The 17,330-nt window shown below is 38.4% G+C and overlaps 1 protein-coding gene across 2 annotated transcripts in view; it reads right to left on the reverse strand.

The window, feature by feature from the left end:
- Positions 1–935: 935 nt before the first annotated feature.
- The window catches only part of PDE4D (phosphodiesterase 4D), a 650,428-nt gene continuing 634,033 nt past the window's right edge, over positions 936–17,330 (reverse strand). For both annotated transcript variants that reach the window (XM_065406984.1, XM_065406986.1), the window contains 9 exons: positions 16,344–16,437; positions 10,664–10,836; positions 10,062–10,160; positions 9,807–9,971; positions 7,954–8,053; positions 3,809–3,963; positions 3,317–3,439; positions 2,588–2,770; positions 936–1,910 (listed from right to left, as the gene is read on the reverse strand). In XM_065406984.1, the coding sequence (XP_065263056.1) occupies positions 1,497–1,910; positions 2,588–2,770; positions 3,317–3,439; positions 3,809–3,963; positions 7,954–8,053; positions 9,807–9,971; positions 10,062–10,160; positions 10,664–10,836; positions 16,344–16,437 (1,506 nt within the window). In that variant the 3' untranslated portion in view covers positions 936–1,496. The remainder of the gene's footprint in view (positions 1,911–2,587; positions 2,771–3,316; positions 3,440–3,808; positions 3,964–7,953; positions 8,054–9,806; positions 9,972–10,061; positions 10,161–10,663; positions 10,837–16,343; positions 16,438–17,330) is intronic.

The following is a 17,330-nucleotide window of genomic DNA, read 5'->3' on the forward strand; positions in this document are numbered from 1 at the left end:
TGAAGTAATGTGGGGGGAAATCCAAACCTTTCCAAGCATTACTGGCTTGTTTTTTAAAAAAAAACCCTTATGATCTGGCTCTTCATGCAAGGAAAATGAGTTCTGAAAACATATGCCTAAGGTTATTTTTTAAAGACACACACACATACTTCTGAGGTGAGCATGTGCTCCAGCTAAACAGAAATTACTTCCCAAACTCCTGACACAAAATAAGTTTTAAGGGAGACAAAATAGGAAAGATTCTACTCTTTTGCCACAGCAAATAGGTTGTTCTTATTTAGTGAGCTCCAGTTCTCAGCCTCAGAGTGATATTCTAATGGAACTAATTTTATTAAGCAAAGAGAAGTGTTATGTTTATATAAAAAGATGGTTCATCACTTTTTCATACTGGGCCCACTCCTGCAATTCCTGACTTGAGTGGTCCCATTGGTTTCAGTGGGACTACTTGTGGGAGTAAGAGTGGGGTTGCAGGGTCAGCTCCACTGTGAGGACAAAAGTAGACTTCTGTTGTTTGTCTGAAAAATTTATAATAAAAAGAAACATAAAATGAATTCCGTCCTACTAAAAGGGTTTCCTGCAACATAAACAAAAATATTTCATGGAAGTCATTGGTATATAAAACAATGGATTTTTACAGCTCAAATCAATGCTATAAAAATCTAACGTGCAAAACTAAAATAAAATAAAATCTATAACTAGATAACTAGAAGTATTATCCAGTGTTGCACAGATTTGTACTGAAAACTTGCAAGTTACTCTTTGGAAAAAATAACCAGTGGCAGATGAAGTTCTGAAGGTGTTTTTTTCTTTAAATATAATACCTCAATACATTTAATAATAAAAGTAAGCTCTACAAAAGATCTCTGTTTTACATATAATACAAAATGCAGAGGTCAGTGTAACCCACTTGGTCACACTTTCTTTATTTTTTTTTCAGTCATGTATTAGGAAGACTTGAAATTAGAAAATTATGCAATTTCCACAGCTCATCTTCCTACAGGTAACAGATTCATGTTGTGTCCCATTATTCATGTGCATTTGTTTTCCATTAGGAACCTCAGTTCATTCTCTGGCTGTTTTCTTAAAACTCTGATGATGAATGTTACTCAATGCCTTGCTTGTAAAATAAAAACAAAACACCCAATGCACACCAGCCTTTTGCTGGTAGGCTGTATTCCTCTGAAACCACTTTAGAGACCTGATTTCTTCAATCAAATCTGCCAAATGGAGATCTTATTAAGATGCTGTTCATGGATGTTTTCCCCTTTGCTCTCTGATGCCATGGAGGTGAAATTGTGGTTACAATATTCCTGAGTGCCAAACTGAGTAATTAAGGTCAGTTTTGATCAACAAACGTCCTGGCAGGTGATAGTGAGGTGTGACCATGGTTGTGGCATGTGATATGCACTTTGGAAACCATTTTCTAATTAAAAAAAAAGAGAGAGAGAGAGAGAGAGACAAAGAGACAGAGAGAAAGAAACTGAGTCTTCACACTGTTACGTGTCAGGAGAATGATCTTCCTCTAGTACGCAAGGTTCTGGGTGGCTCTCCTCCCCTTCCACTTCTTCGCCTACTTGCTCGTCAAGAGGAATTTCAGTGGATTCTGAGTCCTGGGTGCAAAGAGTCTTGGAGTCACTGAAGCTCGTGTCTTCTTCCACTTGACTTCCACTGTCCTTTTCAGTGTCTGATTCACCATCTTCCTCCAATGTTAGTTCAAACTGGAATTTTTCAGTTTGGCCCTGCCGACCCTCTTCCTGGTCATCAGGTGCAGGAGAAGGGCTCTGAGGGATTGTGCTCTGGTACCATTCACGATTGTCCTCCAGGGTATCCAAGATATCCTGGGCATCAGGGTGAACAAGATCTGCCCATGTCTCCCAGAGAGGATGAACAATGTAGTCTATAAACCCCACCTGTTTCAAGTAATGTCACAATACAAAATTAGGATGAGTACCTTATTCCCAAGAAAAAATGCACATATAGGTTATAAAACAAAATAGAAATAATAGAGGCTCCTGATGTTCATTCCTTCCCAGAAGAACAGAGTACAATGTCTGAGCATACTATTGTCAGAAACAGGCGTGCTGGATACCCTATCTTTAAGAAGGCTGAAAAGAAGCCATGCTATTCTATGTGGAAAATGGGCTTTTGTAGCATTCTCAACAGATTGCAGTGCTCCAGACAGAATCCGTAGCTTTTTATTTTGTATTAATGGGAGATGGATATTGGAAAGGGTTTATTTTTAAATCTAATTCCCAACAATTTATTCTTATCTCTTGAGCTGAACTGCTGTTTTACATACGATTGTGCTATTAAAGGGAAGCTTAATGAAAAGATGTATCGTATTCCTCCTTATAGCACATCCCACATTACAGAACAGTGCCATGCTGGAGCTCTTTGGCCCACACACAGCTATTTTTAATGGTAGGAAATCTCAACTCCTCTTAAAAGCTGAATTAATTAATGGGGAAAAATTCAACAACATACATCCAGAAACCCATGCAAATAAAACAAATCAAGTGACTAAGATCCAAGTTTATCTATTAGAATGTATTGGCATGTTATCTCATTACTTATTCAAATGGATTACCTGTGATTTCTCTACAGATGCATTGTGCTTATCACACATGGGACTTATCTCCATGCCCCTCTCTCTTTCCCGGTCTCCCTGATGAAAGAACTCTTCCATTATTCTGTCGGTCCACTGGCGGTAGAGCTGGAGTGGCTTGGTTGGATTGCTTAGATCTGCACAGTGTACCATATTTTGTAAAACCTAAAATGGACAAATATATATTATCTACTGAGCACCGCCTGTGTTATTAACACTAGAGACGAAAGGCTCTTTTTTCCATTTACACATTTGGTGGCTGCGAAACAGAATCTTGAAAATACAGGTAGCGCAGCATTTATTCTGTACAGCAAAAGCTGGATGTGCCTATGTGTGTTTTTCACATTTCCATTAATAGCCACAAATTATCTCACTTCTACAGCTTCTGTCTATATTAAGAGGTAGAAAATGTTTAAGTGCAAGACTGATCAGGTTCAAAGATGCTTAGAGGTTAGGCCATAGCAAATTAAACCCAGAAAAAGTAGTTTCCTAGCTCAAAGCTCAACCAAAGAACTGGTCAATGCCCAACAGAATGTGATATTGAATGAAAATATGGCCCTTCCGGCTAATGAACACGTTTGAAAGGAAAGGGAGAGTGTAATGAGGTGAGAATGGGGACAGAATTAAATGAGACGAACACCCACGTAGGACTGGGGAGACAAACCTAGTAAATGAAGGCTAGTGACTATTTTTCAGCATGGATGATCTTACCTGAATTCTGTCTGAATAGTTATCAAGAAGTAGAACTCCAGAACTTGTCACTTTCTTGGTTTCAACCATAGTTTTCAAATCAGCCAACAGATTCATATGTTTAGACATGTCTGTTGCAAGCACCTTGAAGGCGAACACAAAGCATTAGTAACTAAAATGATTGAATGACAGCCACCAAACCACGAAGAGATACAGGTTTATGTTATTGTTTTTTTGGTGGGAGGTATGGGGGGAACCATGATCCACACATACGACTATATACTTTTTTTTCCTAACTAGGGTTCCCCATGCTGTAAAGGCTGTTGGTTGTGCCAGCCTTTAGTTTTAACTCAAAAGAAACCCAACATACATGCTTTATACCTAATGCAATTTTCATTGCATTGCCTGCATTATGTGCCTGAGTGTATATAATGTACCAGAAAACTATCTAAGGTTTGTTTTGTTAATGCAATCTGAATGCATTAGAAGTGGGAAATTCAAGCTGTAACTCACAATGTCAATGACCATTTTCCTCAGTGATTGTCTTTGTTTTTTGGTCAGATTCTGGAAAATGTCACAATTCTCCTCCTGTAGCAACTTGAAACCCACAGCTAAATGATGGTTCTCCAATACCGATGAGTCATTGTACATCAAGGCAAGTTCAGAGTCTGCAAGACAGTCACGAGGCAGAATGTTAACAAAGCTTGTGCTTCCCCCCAGGTTATTTTTTGATTTTTCAGATTCCCAAGACAGCTGAAAAGCACATATTACTCTAATATTTACAACAGTCCTTCTCTTCATCCCTGCAGGCTGCAGGTCAAACTAACCCCTTCCTAGATTTACCATTTGGAATCTCATGAGATGGTAACGCAGAAAAGTGAGTTCATAATATTTTTAACAGGATTTAGAGATACACTTTTGTTCCTTCTATTTTTTAACTATCTGTATTGGCTTGCACAGGAAACAAGCTTTGTGTAACCCAGAGACTATCGGAACTGATGAAGTAAACTTAAAACCCCAGAAAACCCTAACAAACTGAGGCAGAGTACGGGGAACAAGCATAAAGAATCAGATCAGTACTTTCAGAACCCATCCCACATGTGCAGCACTCACACCTTCTAACACAATATTATTAAAGTTAACTTGCATCTGCCTACAACTCAGAGCCAGGAAAACAAAGCTAAGGATTTGCCCTGGTTTAAGCATGTAGTAAACAGCTTAATTTTCAATGTATGCACTTCAACAATCTCAGGCACTCTGAGGAGTAAAGGGGTCATTAGTATATGAAAACAGCATGTTTTGGGAGGAGGGTGACAGGATAATACCAGCGGTGCTTCCCAATATTCTCTTGGAGAGCCATATAGTTTGAAAGCCCTAAGCAGTGACCTGGCCCAATAACTAAATTGCATGCAACTCACTAGTAGTGACAGGATGCTTCCTTTTCAAATGTGAGTATTCTTAACTCAGTCTATACAGCAGTGAAAATAAAGGGGCTCATGTACCCTCTTAGCAACATCCAGGAACAACTTGTACTTAGATATACGCAAAAGTCTGCATGCATCTACTTAGGCCAACTAACCAGCCTACTTTGAAAATGAACAGCATATTTTATTCCATTTACGCAGGAGCACAGCTGGATTGTATACACACAACCATTTACATGCCTTTGAGTATATGGCCTATAACGATTGCATTATTGAAAAAGAATACTTTGTATGCAATCACACTTGTCATTTATTGACATTAATTTCTGTTTATTACAGTTTCTGTATCCTAAATCTAGCTGTGCATCAGTCTATTCTACTCTTTCTCCTCGTTATCTTCTTTTGTAGACACTATAGTCTAAAATCCCTTCAGCTCAATGGGGTTGCACATGAAGGCTCTTGTGTTCAGATTTCAGGAGCCTCATTATGTATTCTCCTGCTGTCTCACTCTCCTGTACCGAACACGTGAATCTTGTGATTCAGGAAATCCTTCCTCTACCTTTCTTTGCCTTGAAGGCAGAAAAGCCATAATAGCAGAGAAGAAAGAGACCTTGTTTGTCAACCAACAGCCCTTTCATCTTTCACAGAAAATTCTGTAAGCGTGTTTATTTGCTATTTTTCCAAGAAGGAACGTGGAAAATTGTAGGAAATTCAGCCTTTCTGGAAGCCAAGGCCGTAAGGAGTGCTCAACACTACTGTTACTCAGAAAGGTTGAGGCCCTGTGGGTGGTTTGATTTTGTTAACATTTGTAATTGCTGTGGAAGAAGGGGAAAGTACCCACATGTTATTCGATATAACAATCTTGTTAGCGGCTCCCGGTATGTTTGTGAGAAAAGATTGAAGAAAACTGTATGGCTTTATATCGTTGCTCTCCCTCAGGGGTTACGATTGAGGGGGAGCACCTTAATTCCCACAGCTCCAAGGGACCTTTGCCAAAGAGGCTGGTCAGGGGGTGCAGAGAGTCTGTGTCTCCTCCCAGTGCCCTAGCCACATACCTCCTGGTCAGTGGCAGACATCTTGGGTGCCATAAATCAGTATATATACTCTTAGATGAACTGTTCCTCTGTTTGGGGGAGTGTCTTTGTCCCCAAAGATGGCGATGCATTTTCTACTGTTTTTCTCTAATCCTTTTAAAGTCTGAGTCCCCACTGAATTTAATACTTGTAAAAAGAGCTCCAGTGAGAGCCTTTTTTGGAGACTGGCATTTTCTGTTTATCCACAGAGTAAATAAAACACACGTAGTGACAGCACAGACTTCTCTACGGTGCCATGGCAATGCACCTCCAACCTAACTGGTAGGGAACACTATCCTGGGGGGAGAGACAGTGTTGTGCAGTCTCCATTGCCCTGAAATCCTTGGTCTCTCTTTAGCCTGCCAACAAGAGTGCCAATTAGTGCCAAATGTAATGTGGAAGCTTGTCCAGCAGTGACAGGACTAAAATGATTGTCTCATTTCTTATAAGTCACTGAATAACTATATGAATAGTTGGGCTGGATTTGAACGGTTTACCCAGAAGTGAAGAGCTTTATATACCACTATCAGTCCCTTGAGTTGGCCAGTCACCCAATGGTAATCTCACAAAAATTCAGCAATCTCCGCAGAAATGAATAAAAATAATTCCCAGATTTAAATGCTTTTACTTAAATTAAACTAAATTCTTCTCATTCTATAGCAGTTCCATGCCCTCATAATAGTGTGTTATCATTCAGTGTACCCACGAAATGGTTTATTTACATCTTGGGAGATTTAATATTAAGTGCTTTTTTGCGCACTAAGCCTGGTTCAGTCTGTTCCTATGTTGCGCTGTTGAAGTGCACTTGCTATCAATATAGCTTTGAAACTTCGGTGACATCCCCAATCCTCCTCCTTGTGGATGAGTCACCAATTTGCATTTCACTATAGGGTAGCCCGCAGGCCATTAAAGCACATAAAAATAAATTCAAATAATGTTCAGGGTCTGATTTGAACCTATAACAGCAAAAATGTCAAAGCTGGAACACTCCCCCTCAGACTGCTGGGTCATGGCATTGTAGCACTGGTGCAATAGAGTCAGTCAATGCAGAAATTACCTACATTATCTACTAACATGTATGTAGATGGGTTAAAGATGCACCCACAGACATGATTCCATTTTCTTGATTTTTCCCCCCTTGCTTTCTCAGACCCTCAATGTAATTTCAACCTTGATATTTCTGGTGAGCTACTGGAAAAGGAAATTCAGTTGGGATGGCAAAAGCAATAATATTGTATAAAGTAACTTACATTGATCCAGACTGTGCTACCCGATGCATGTTGTATAATATCTTACTCCACAAATAGTCCCATTCAAATCAATGGGGTTACACATGGAGTTAGGGGCTATTCAATAGAGATATCACAATCTAGCCCTTAAAAAAATAGAAGTCATGCTCATATTTGGTAGAAAGCTAGGAGGATTCTCATAATGCTGCAGTACAGACCAAAGCAATGCAGAATATGTCACTGGTACACTGGACTTCACATTCAGAGGTGGTGTTAGGCTGCTCCACCTCTCCCTGCTTCTTTGTTCATATAGGGGGCTATCACTAGAGGCTGTGGAGCCTCAGAAATAGGGGGAGAGGCTTTACCACAGCCTAAGGGATGTTGCAGGCAGGAGGCAGCCATGTATGCCATGAATACACAGAAGCTAGGAAATTATCACAGGTATCTACAGAGAGGAATGGGTCCTGCACATGCTATTTTGCAAAGAGCCCCACAAACCTAGGGCTGACCTTACTCATATTAACTGTTTTCTTTCTTTTTTTCATTTCTTTATAGTTTATTTCCATTAATCTTCTATTCTGCTCTTACCCATTTTTTTCTTATTTAATGGAAACATTACATAACTTCCACTTTATTTCAGGAGAAGAACTACCATTCTGCCCCTAGTGGGTGACAGTGCTAAAGTTCATCCACCTAATAACTCCTGCCCCCTTTGAGTATTTAGTGCAATGGGAAGATTATGTCTAGGGTTAAATTACTTGCAAAATGACTATCAGATTAAAATACAAACACGTGTGTATTCTAAGAAAAGGTAAGAGAAGGGTATGAAGTGGAAAAGCCTGTGCTTCTCATTTTCTATGCACATATCTTACAGGATACCAAGTAGAAACTGTAAATATTACAAAAAACCAAACAAACAAACCCTCACTTACTTGTGTTGATAAGAAATTGGTTTGAAACCCCAGGGTGATCAACATCATGTATTGCACTGGCAAAAATTGCTGCAAGAATCTCCAGATCAGTGAACACTGCCTGAAAAACCATACAATAGAAACAACAATTACTAACCAAGGAAACTGCCTTTTCAGTAAAAGGATAATGCACTGATTTTTTTTCTCCTTCAAAATTCATATTTCAAAAAATAAAACAAAAACAACAAACAAACAAAAACATCTTTCAACATAGTTTAAATATAACAGGAACTTCAAAAAGTTATTTAAATATAATCCACACAAAGTTTTGGAAAATAGTCCTTCACATATACAAGACATTTCAAATTTGGGTATCAACAGGCACTTACATAAATTGCCTGTTTTTTAGACTGCCTGAGCACTGAAAGCACCACTGAATTCAATAGAACAAGACAATTGTGGGTTTTTCAACATCTCTCCATAAATAAGGTCATTTGTATTTAGATCACTAAATATAGATAGGTGCCTAAATCTTTGGTAGGTGCTAAGTCTGAAAATTTTGGCCTAACTAATTATTATACACTGTGGTGTTACCCCAGGTAGTATATTTATGTTGCATTAAGCATGCTTATATTATATTATCAACATATAATATGTATTGGTTACGTTAAAAAGGAGCATGCCTCCTAAATTATATTAAGAGAGAATGGTTATGATTTATTACAGTATATCTGTAAGCTGCAAGGTATACATCCTACAAAGTACTGATTCTCCTTTTAGAAGCCATTATGAAAATAAACTAGTCAATAACAGTATCTAGGGGGATATTAGTATTTTACTGGCTCAAACACTGTGCTGAAAACAGACTCTGAAGGATAGCTGACTCAACAGATCAAGTAATGCTACTGACAATCAGTTTGGCTGCCCACTGGAGCGAGTGGTAACCCAGCTCCATTTATGAACAGAAGCTGAACCTCCTCCCTGCCATGAGGGAAATCTCCAAGAGGACTGATTCCTTTAGGAGCCAACAGACCTCTCAGAGATTCCCTCGAGCTCTCCCTGTTCATCCACTTCAAGGGGAAGGCGAGGGAGGGAGGAGGCATTCAGCACCAAAGAGCCAGAGGGCTAAAATGGAAACCTGGTCTAAGTGGATGCAAATCCTTTTGAATTACTGGAGTTTCAAAGTAAGATGTAAGTTAGGCTTAATCACAGTCTTATAATAAAAGAGGAGAGAGATTCCAACATTTCTCTAGCTTCCTTTCACCTCAGAGACTTAAGCTCTCTTTTAAACAGCTCATATAAAGAGGATTCATTAAAAAAAGTCTGGATTTCAAGTTTTTTTTTAACAAAATAAGACGACCCATTAAAGATCTAATACGGGTTTAACACTGCCTGAGTACTGAATGTTACATTGAAGCGAATGTTAGAGAAATTCAGTTTAGAGAAGCAGAAAAATATAAATGTAGCCTTGTGGACAGAAAATGTATCAGTGAAAAAAACAAAAACACCGTATTATATTACTTAGGGAAACACATCCTGTCATCGCCTTTTCTGTATAATTCCCATTGGTTTCAATGAGAACTCCACATGGGAAATGACAGGACATGACCTGTAGTTAAAAGTAGGTGGTGAAAACAGGTTACCGCATTACCAACAGAATGTGGTTGATTTAGCACTAGTCACTGGACAAAACCAAGTAAATAAACTTGAGTCCTCACTAAATTCCCTGAGAAGACAAAGTCTCATGAAACTGTATTACAAAAAACACACTGTCTTACAGACACTGGGATGATTTACATTTAGCTTAGAAGAGTTTTTGATATTTTGCATGTGTGTGTTTCCCTCTCCCCTCTTCCATGGATATGTGGATTTACCTCCAAAGCTGGGGTTGATAGCAGTACGTGGGTAGACTGAACGACATCTGCAGCATGTATGTTGTTGTGATATGCCACATCTGCATGGTAATGGTCCTCTAGGGTCATCAAGTAAGTTATTAAAGTGTCTACTGGAATTTTAAATGTTTTTAACAAATCCCGTTCCTGGAGGAAGGAAGAGGAAAACAATTAAGTTTATAAGAAACATAACAATTGATGAATAAAGAGCACTAGTGCTGCTTCCATCTTTCCTACCTGGAAAATAGTATTCATGACGACTGTCAGAGGTCGGTTTCCAGATAGTTCTGCTATTTTGAAAACATGCAGGCCCCATTTGTTCACATCTTCTAGTTCCTAGAATGAAATTAAGCAAAAGAAACTCTTAAATCAAATACTTAATTTTCCAATTATTTTTTGTTTGAAATAGCTTCAACAGCAGAGTCATGAAGATTCAAGCTAACAAATTGGTTGAACCATTGTGAAAATAATATACTAAACCCTCTGACAGTGCTCAAATGAAAGTTTGCTTTTTATTTTGCTGATGATTTATGCATAAGAACCTTATTAATACACATACAATGCTGGTTTATTTTACATTATGTACTTCTCAGATAGAAAAAATTCCCACTATGCTCCTGTTGGAACAGAAGTTTACTATACACTCACTTCATTTTTTCAGTGTTCCTGATTTATACTTGCCTAAGTGAGATCAGAATCTGGCGTTAGCCCTTGAAATCAAAGGGTGTGGAAAGAGTATGGGATAACACACTGACGTCTGTTTGACAACCTCAAAACTTCATTAAACTGCATGGTAAGTTTCTAAGGTCTTGGTAGAGAACAGGTTAAATCTTCCTTACCTTGGCAAGAACATCTTCTTGTTCGGTTTTAACACCGAATTTGGGGATACTGGAATTAGTTAAACTAGAGCTGTGCATCAGTTTTTTCACTCCACTGATCTGGGACATAGGCCTCTTCTTTTTCTCTTTCTCTTTCTGTGTTGGAGAAGGGATTTCCACTTCATGTTGTTTGTCTTTGAAGAAAGGGAGAAAAAAAATAACTCTGAAGGGCATTTTCCATACTTACTAAAATTATATATTTTTTGTCGATCTTAGGGGTTAAGACTGATTTTGTGTACACTATAACCCTTCCATTATCATTCTGTCGTTTTAAAGCTAAATGTGGAGACTAATAATGATCAGAAATTAAAAACAACAAAACCTGAATAAGAAACAAAGTTCAACTGTATGAATCACTGCACTATTCCAAAGGTTGTTTCATTATTTCTGAATAGACTTTGAGGCTGCATCATCAGTTTGTGGCTGCATCATCCCCCCTCACCCAACAATTTATAGGGAGGTAATCCTTTCCATAAAAAGAAAGTAGTAGACCTGGCCAGAAACTGGAATTGCATTCCATGGGACATTCCAAAATAATAATAATAAAAAAGTTCAGAATCAGAATGAAAAAATGAATTTAGGTATTTCCTTTAGAACGCGAATTCCAAAATTTAGTTTCAAACTTCTGGAAACAGCAGGCAGGGAGTCAGGGCTCTCAGGGTTTCCGAACTGCCAGAGTCTGAAAGTCCTGGTAGCTCCCACTCCGAGGCAGCCAGTGTGGCAGGTTGCCCTGGAGCCAGGTATTCTGGAAAGGTGGTTGCAAGCACTAGCAGGCTGCCAAGGAGCTAGCAGGGCAAGCTGGCAGGAAACCAAGCAGGCAGAACCAACCAAAATCTGCCTGGTTTCTGTTAAAATTTCATTATAACCAATGTGTTCTCGAAGAACATTTCTGCAGGAATACAAAATTTCAACAAACTGGCATTTTCTGAGAGAAAAAACATTCTATTCCAGAAAATTTCTGACCAGCTCTAGAAGTTATATAACATAAATACAAAAAATAGCTTGAGCTGATTATGGCAAGAAGAGCATTGATAGATTTTACTCTTAAATACTGGCTTCAGGCTAAAACATTACCATCTCTCATCCTTTTGTACACAGCCCAAGAAAATTACAATATTTTTCAAGCCCTTGTCAAAATACTGCTTGTTTTTTCTTTGGTTCACACTTTAGTTTTGGAAATGTCTGTTGTCTGAAGTGTTGTTATATTCTGAAGGGTGACTTTGTAAAAATAACATTGTGAGGAATCATATTTCTTCTGTTTCTAACTGTGGGAAATTACTTACTTAACTTATGATGCAATAGATTTTATTTCTTTAAAAAGTGCCACACGTGGAAGTTCAAACTGGGATCTGAAAATCAAGCTATTCTTTCTGGTGCTTACATCATTACCAGTAATAAAGATATCTGTAATCAGGACTTAACTTGCAAGTTTGCTCATGGCCTGTGAAGTACAAAAGAGTGAAGTTTGTTGTTCTCGGATGAATTAGCTCTATCGTGTTAACCAAAGTGCAAACTTGTTTTTGTCAGATATGAAGATGTGACTTGAAGATGCAAAGGAAGGAGATGTGTCAAGTAAGAAGGTGCCATTTTTATAGAGTCACTTTTCTGACAATGACCACACTTCAAATGTGCAGAAACACTTCCAAAAGGAAAGCTCAAAGATCCAGATACATAGGGCCTGCTTCTCATTTACAGATGGTTACTTTATGTTGATCTGGCAGTGTAAAGTTTAAAGGGGTTTCAAGTTAGGGTAAATTACACTTAGATACACTTTAAGGCCCCCTTTACACTTCCAGACTAGTGAAAAGTGACCTTCATGTAAATGAGAATAAGCCCCAAAGGATACACTGCAATAGAAGACCTGTGGCACGGCTTCAGCTGTCCCAGGTCAGCTTACTCAGGCTCGCAGGACGTGGGTTGCAGGGCTATAAAACTGCGGAGATATTTGGGCTGGAGCCTGGGTTTTGAGACTCTGCGAGGGAGTGGGTCTCAGAGCCCAGGCTCCAGCCAAGCCCAAACATCTACACAACCAGGGGCGGCTCCAGGCACCAAGCGTGTGCCTGGGGCGGCAAGCCACGGGGGGCGGCCTGCCGGTCGCCCTGAGGGCGGCAGTCAGGCTGCCTTTGGCGGCATGCCTGCGGGAGGTCCGCTGGTCCCGTGGTTTTGGCGGCAATTCAACGGCGGGTACGCCGAAGGCGTGGGACCAAAGGACCTCCCGCAGGCATGCCGCCGAATCCGCGTTACCAGCGGACCTCCCGCAGGCATGCCGCCGAAGGCTGCCTCACTGCCGTGCTTGGGGCGGCAAAATACATAGAGCCGCCCCTGTACACTACTATTGTTAGCCCCTCAACTCGAGACCCGAGAGCCTGAATCAGCTGACCCTGGCTCTGAGACTCAGTGCCAGGGGATTTTTATTGCAGGGTAGACATACCCTTTGAGTCTGGATTTCATTCCATGCAATTCATTTGGGAAAGGTTCTCCTGAACTGTTTTTATCTTGTTTCAAGCAGATGGTAAGCAACAAAGTCTGGAAGAGTTAAATATTAAATGTATTTTTTCCCATATGTACAAATTTAATTAAGTAGTCTCTGAACTTCCTCCCCCACATTTAAAAAGCCCTTTCTTTTGTGCTATGAAACAATGGAATATTCTTGAATGTTAAAGGTTTTGAAGTTAGCCTGAGTGGCCTGCAAGGTGGCCTGCAATGGAGAGAAAAAAGTGGTTTTGCCCTTTTTGCTTCCTTATGATATATAAAAGGAGGCATGAAAAGATTTTAAAAAGCATTTTTATTTTTTTCTAACCTTAGAAATAAGAGGGCTAGCAAGTCCCGATCTTTCCTGTTTTTGATGGAGGACTGGTGAACTGAAGAATATGCTCTTTCACCCCTCCACTGAAGAGACAGCGTGTGTGCATGTGAAATCTATTGCAATAGAGGGCTTTTCTCCTAATTTTTAAACAAAACAAATAACCCGCCCAAAAACCAAACCAAATGAACAAAAAACAACAACTAAGCAAAGAGTTTTAAACAGTTTGATTTAAAATGTTTCCTTCTCAATTTCTCAAGCTTATCTTTTGTGATGTAATACCACCATGTGTTCTCCAGTCCTTCAAGGAGTCCTCCAGCAAAACCAGGAAAGTCAAGGACTGATATTTCTAACATAAAAATTATCAGGGAAAATAATTAAAAATATACACTTCTAAACAAGCCAACCAGCCTTTTGACCTTCTATATGTTTACATATATATCCTACAAAAAAAAAAAGTACAAACATCTTTTCCCCTCCTGCGCTGGTCATCTTTAATGGACAGAGTGAAACTGCATAGGGAATGCAGTGGCATTTCTGGATTACTGTGTTTGCTTCTTCAGTTTTTATTGTCTACCTTTCAGGAGTTTGCAACCACAGGAAAATGTAGAGAATTCCGAACAAATCACAGCAAAGAAGAGAATGTAAAAATGTCACCAAGTTTTTAGCTTGCAGCATAATTCCCTCTCCCCATCCCACTCTCTGACCAATTAGAAAAGCAGGGGAGGAGGAGAGTTCTTGACTGGTGAAAAGAGACAACAGATGAAGAGCAGTGACTCGTGTGCATACCTTGATGTTTATGGTTTCGGTCATATGCACAAAGTTTAGATCCATCAACGGGGAGGATTATAAACTGAGTTGTCAGATTAGCTCAAGTGAAAGAAAGTGTCTGTCTGAAAGATTTGAGATCTGCCATGGAATTCCATGGGATTTCCTCATGTTTTGTTAAATATGGGCAGCTAATGCTATGAGTACTGATCACCTTTTGTATGTTTAAAATAAGATAATTTCCCATATTGATATGGTTTTTACAGCAGATTATTTTATACTGGTTGCTAGGTTCTATTACATTATCTGTCTAGAAGAGAACTGGTTAATCACACTGTTTATGTATGAATATACACTGTAGGAGCCTTGACTCTCTACCAAGAGAAAATATATATATATGTTGTAATTATTAATAATTGTATTCAAGGCATGTGTCGCTGATTAGGAGTGCAGCGCCTATATTTCAAAGCAAAACAGTAAAACCCTATCTTTCTCACTAAATGTTCCTAGCTTTCAAATGTTAGTAGGTCTTTAAATGTTCAGCAGATGGGTTGAGTATTAAAGAAATAAGGGGGAAAATGCAGAATTTGGTTAACAAGACATAAATTCATTTAAATTTTCTGTAAGAACATTTTCCTTCCACACATCGTTGTTTTGAATCTATATATTTATATGCATGTTCTTATTATAATATATTTAAGGAGAGTTCTGTAACTGAGATAGTCGTGTTGCAACCCCTTACATTTGCATTTCCTTTATTTATTAATATATTGTTTTTTATTTGCATGCCAACCACAGAAAGACAATATTAATTCTCAGTAGATTCTAAGTGTTTGTCTCTCCAGAGCTTATTCTGCTTGAAAGATGCAGGTCACATGTGAAAGGCTGACAGCTGCATTTTTTATTCCTGTCAAAATGACTCTTAATTTTTCACGTGAAAACATGCAAAGATGCTAATAGCTCAGTCTTTTCAGTCAGAGGATGTGAGAGGCACCTTCTAAGTGGGTCATCTCCTCAGGCAGCCTTATCCTGAGCTTCTAAATATTCTTGAAACTGTACAATAGAGTTTCACTTCTCACACAAGCAGGTAAACTTTACTGTGCAGGTGAATCTGGGCATTCTACTGAAACAGTGAATAAATTAAATGGACACCATTTTAACCAATTCATTGAGGGTATTGTAGATTTGGATAAAATTTGTTTAAACACACACACACATTCACGCTATATTTTAACATATATTTTAATGCCCTTTAATCCTAATCTAGACATACCCATGTGTCCCTACCTATATTCACAATCTTAAATAGGCTAAGTGTGTGCGTGTCTTCAAGCCATGTTTAAATTAGCATGTTCTATATCTATCTTCAATATACACAAATATAGAATATTGTTTTTATTTATTTAAAAATAGCAAAAAAAAATTTTTCTTTACAAAATCACACAGGTGGGACTTGAGAGGACTGTTCCATTATTATCTTCATACCTGCTAATACAATGTCATGGTTACCAAGCCCTCCCCAACACAAGCTCCTTGGCTGAAGTTATTCTCCTAGCAGAAATCTGTTCAGATGTTGAGTCAGTCATCTTTATCACCCTCTCTATCTGCAGATGGGGAATGTCAATGCACCACAACCATGTGCTGAGAGAGTCAATAAGATTATTTTTAGCTGTGTACTTTCATCAGATCAAGATGCCTTTATAGTATAACCATATAACTTCTGTACTGGGCAAAATGAGAACTGGGTGCAAGGATTAAATCTTTAAATCTATCAAACAATTCACTATACTAATCCCTCCTCAATTATGTTGGTAATAGGCAAGATTATTTCATGTTAACTATAACAGTTCATGGGAATACATAGGAATAGGTCTTTAACCAGAACACTTTGCTACAGTACTCAACAACTTTCTGAGCAAAGCAGCAACACAAAATGTATATATGCAACAATTTATGTAGAGAGCTAATTTTATCAATTTATAATGATCTCTCTGTCCAAATACTAAACAATGTAGTTTATGAAATGCATAACTAATAAAAAGACAAATCACTCCCATAATATATTCTTACCTAAGAATGTGTTTGATATATATTCTGAGACCTGATTGCCTGATCGGCTCATTTCAGATAAGTGGGTCAACTCCCTGTTGAGCATTCTTTTAAACTGGAAAAAAAAAAAAAAAGCATGTTAATTGTTATACATTATATTCAGAAGATACAGTAAACTGAGAGATGAATTGTGAAAATAACAACACAAAATAATATTGCTTTACTTCGGAACTTCCCCACAGTTAGAAGACAGAATTTAAAGATAGATATTCCCCAAAGCTTCGGTGTCAGAGACATTGGGACCGTGTGAGCTATTGAAAACTCTAACTGCAAGCATGTGCACACATGAATATAACTACTATTTTTGCTATTTCAATCTTCTGAATTTTAAATTTGGAGAGAAATAACTAAGTTATATTCTATGTATACACAGAGGAACACTCTTTAGTTGTGCTAAGGAATGGGAAACCATCACTTTTGAACGACTCTGTACTATAGCTCTCCTTATCATACACATACACTCACTCTTTCCATATGGTTTGTTGCCATACATTTTGCAATTTTCTCAAGTATTTTTTTTTTAAATAACTCAGAAGCTCAAATATCTTTGTAGGAAGGATCAAACATGTCAGTATCTCTTCTTTACTCTAAACCCATAACAAAAGCTATCCATTTGGAAGTGGTTTTTGTTTTATTTTCTTTTGAAACAAAGGAAAATAGGAATTGCCCACTGGATCAGATCAATGATAAAAGTCCAATATCATGTCTCTGACAGGGAGTAGTAGCAGAGGCTTCAGAGAAATAACTTGCTCACAGATGAAGTTTCCTCCTTACTGCCCCCAGTAGCTAATGGTTCACATATATATGTATCCTATTTATGTACCTGGATATTCTCATTATCCATATAAATGTGTAATCCTTTCTTGAATCCTACTAAACTCTCGGCCTTGAGGATATCTTGTGGCAGTCAGTTCCACAGGTTAATTACACATTGTAAAAAAAAAAGCT

This window comes from Emys orbicularis, chromosome 6 (genome assembly GCF_028017835.1).
Source record: "Emys orbicularis isolate rEmyOrb1 chromosome 6, rEmyOrb1.hap1, whole genome shotgun sequence".
Lineage (NCBI taxonomy): Eukaryota > Metazoa > Chordata > Testudines > Emydidae > Emys > Emys orbicularis.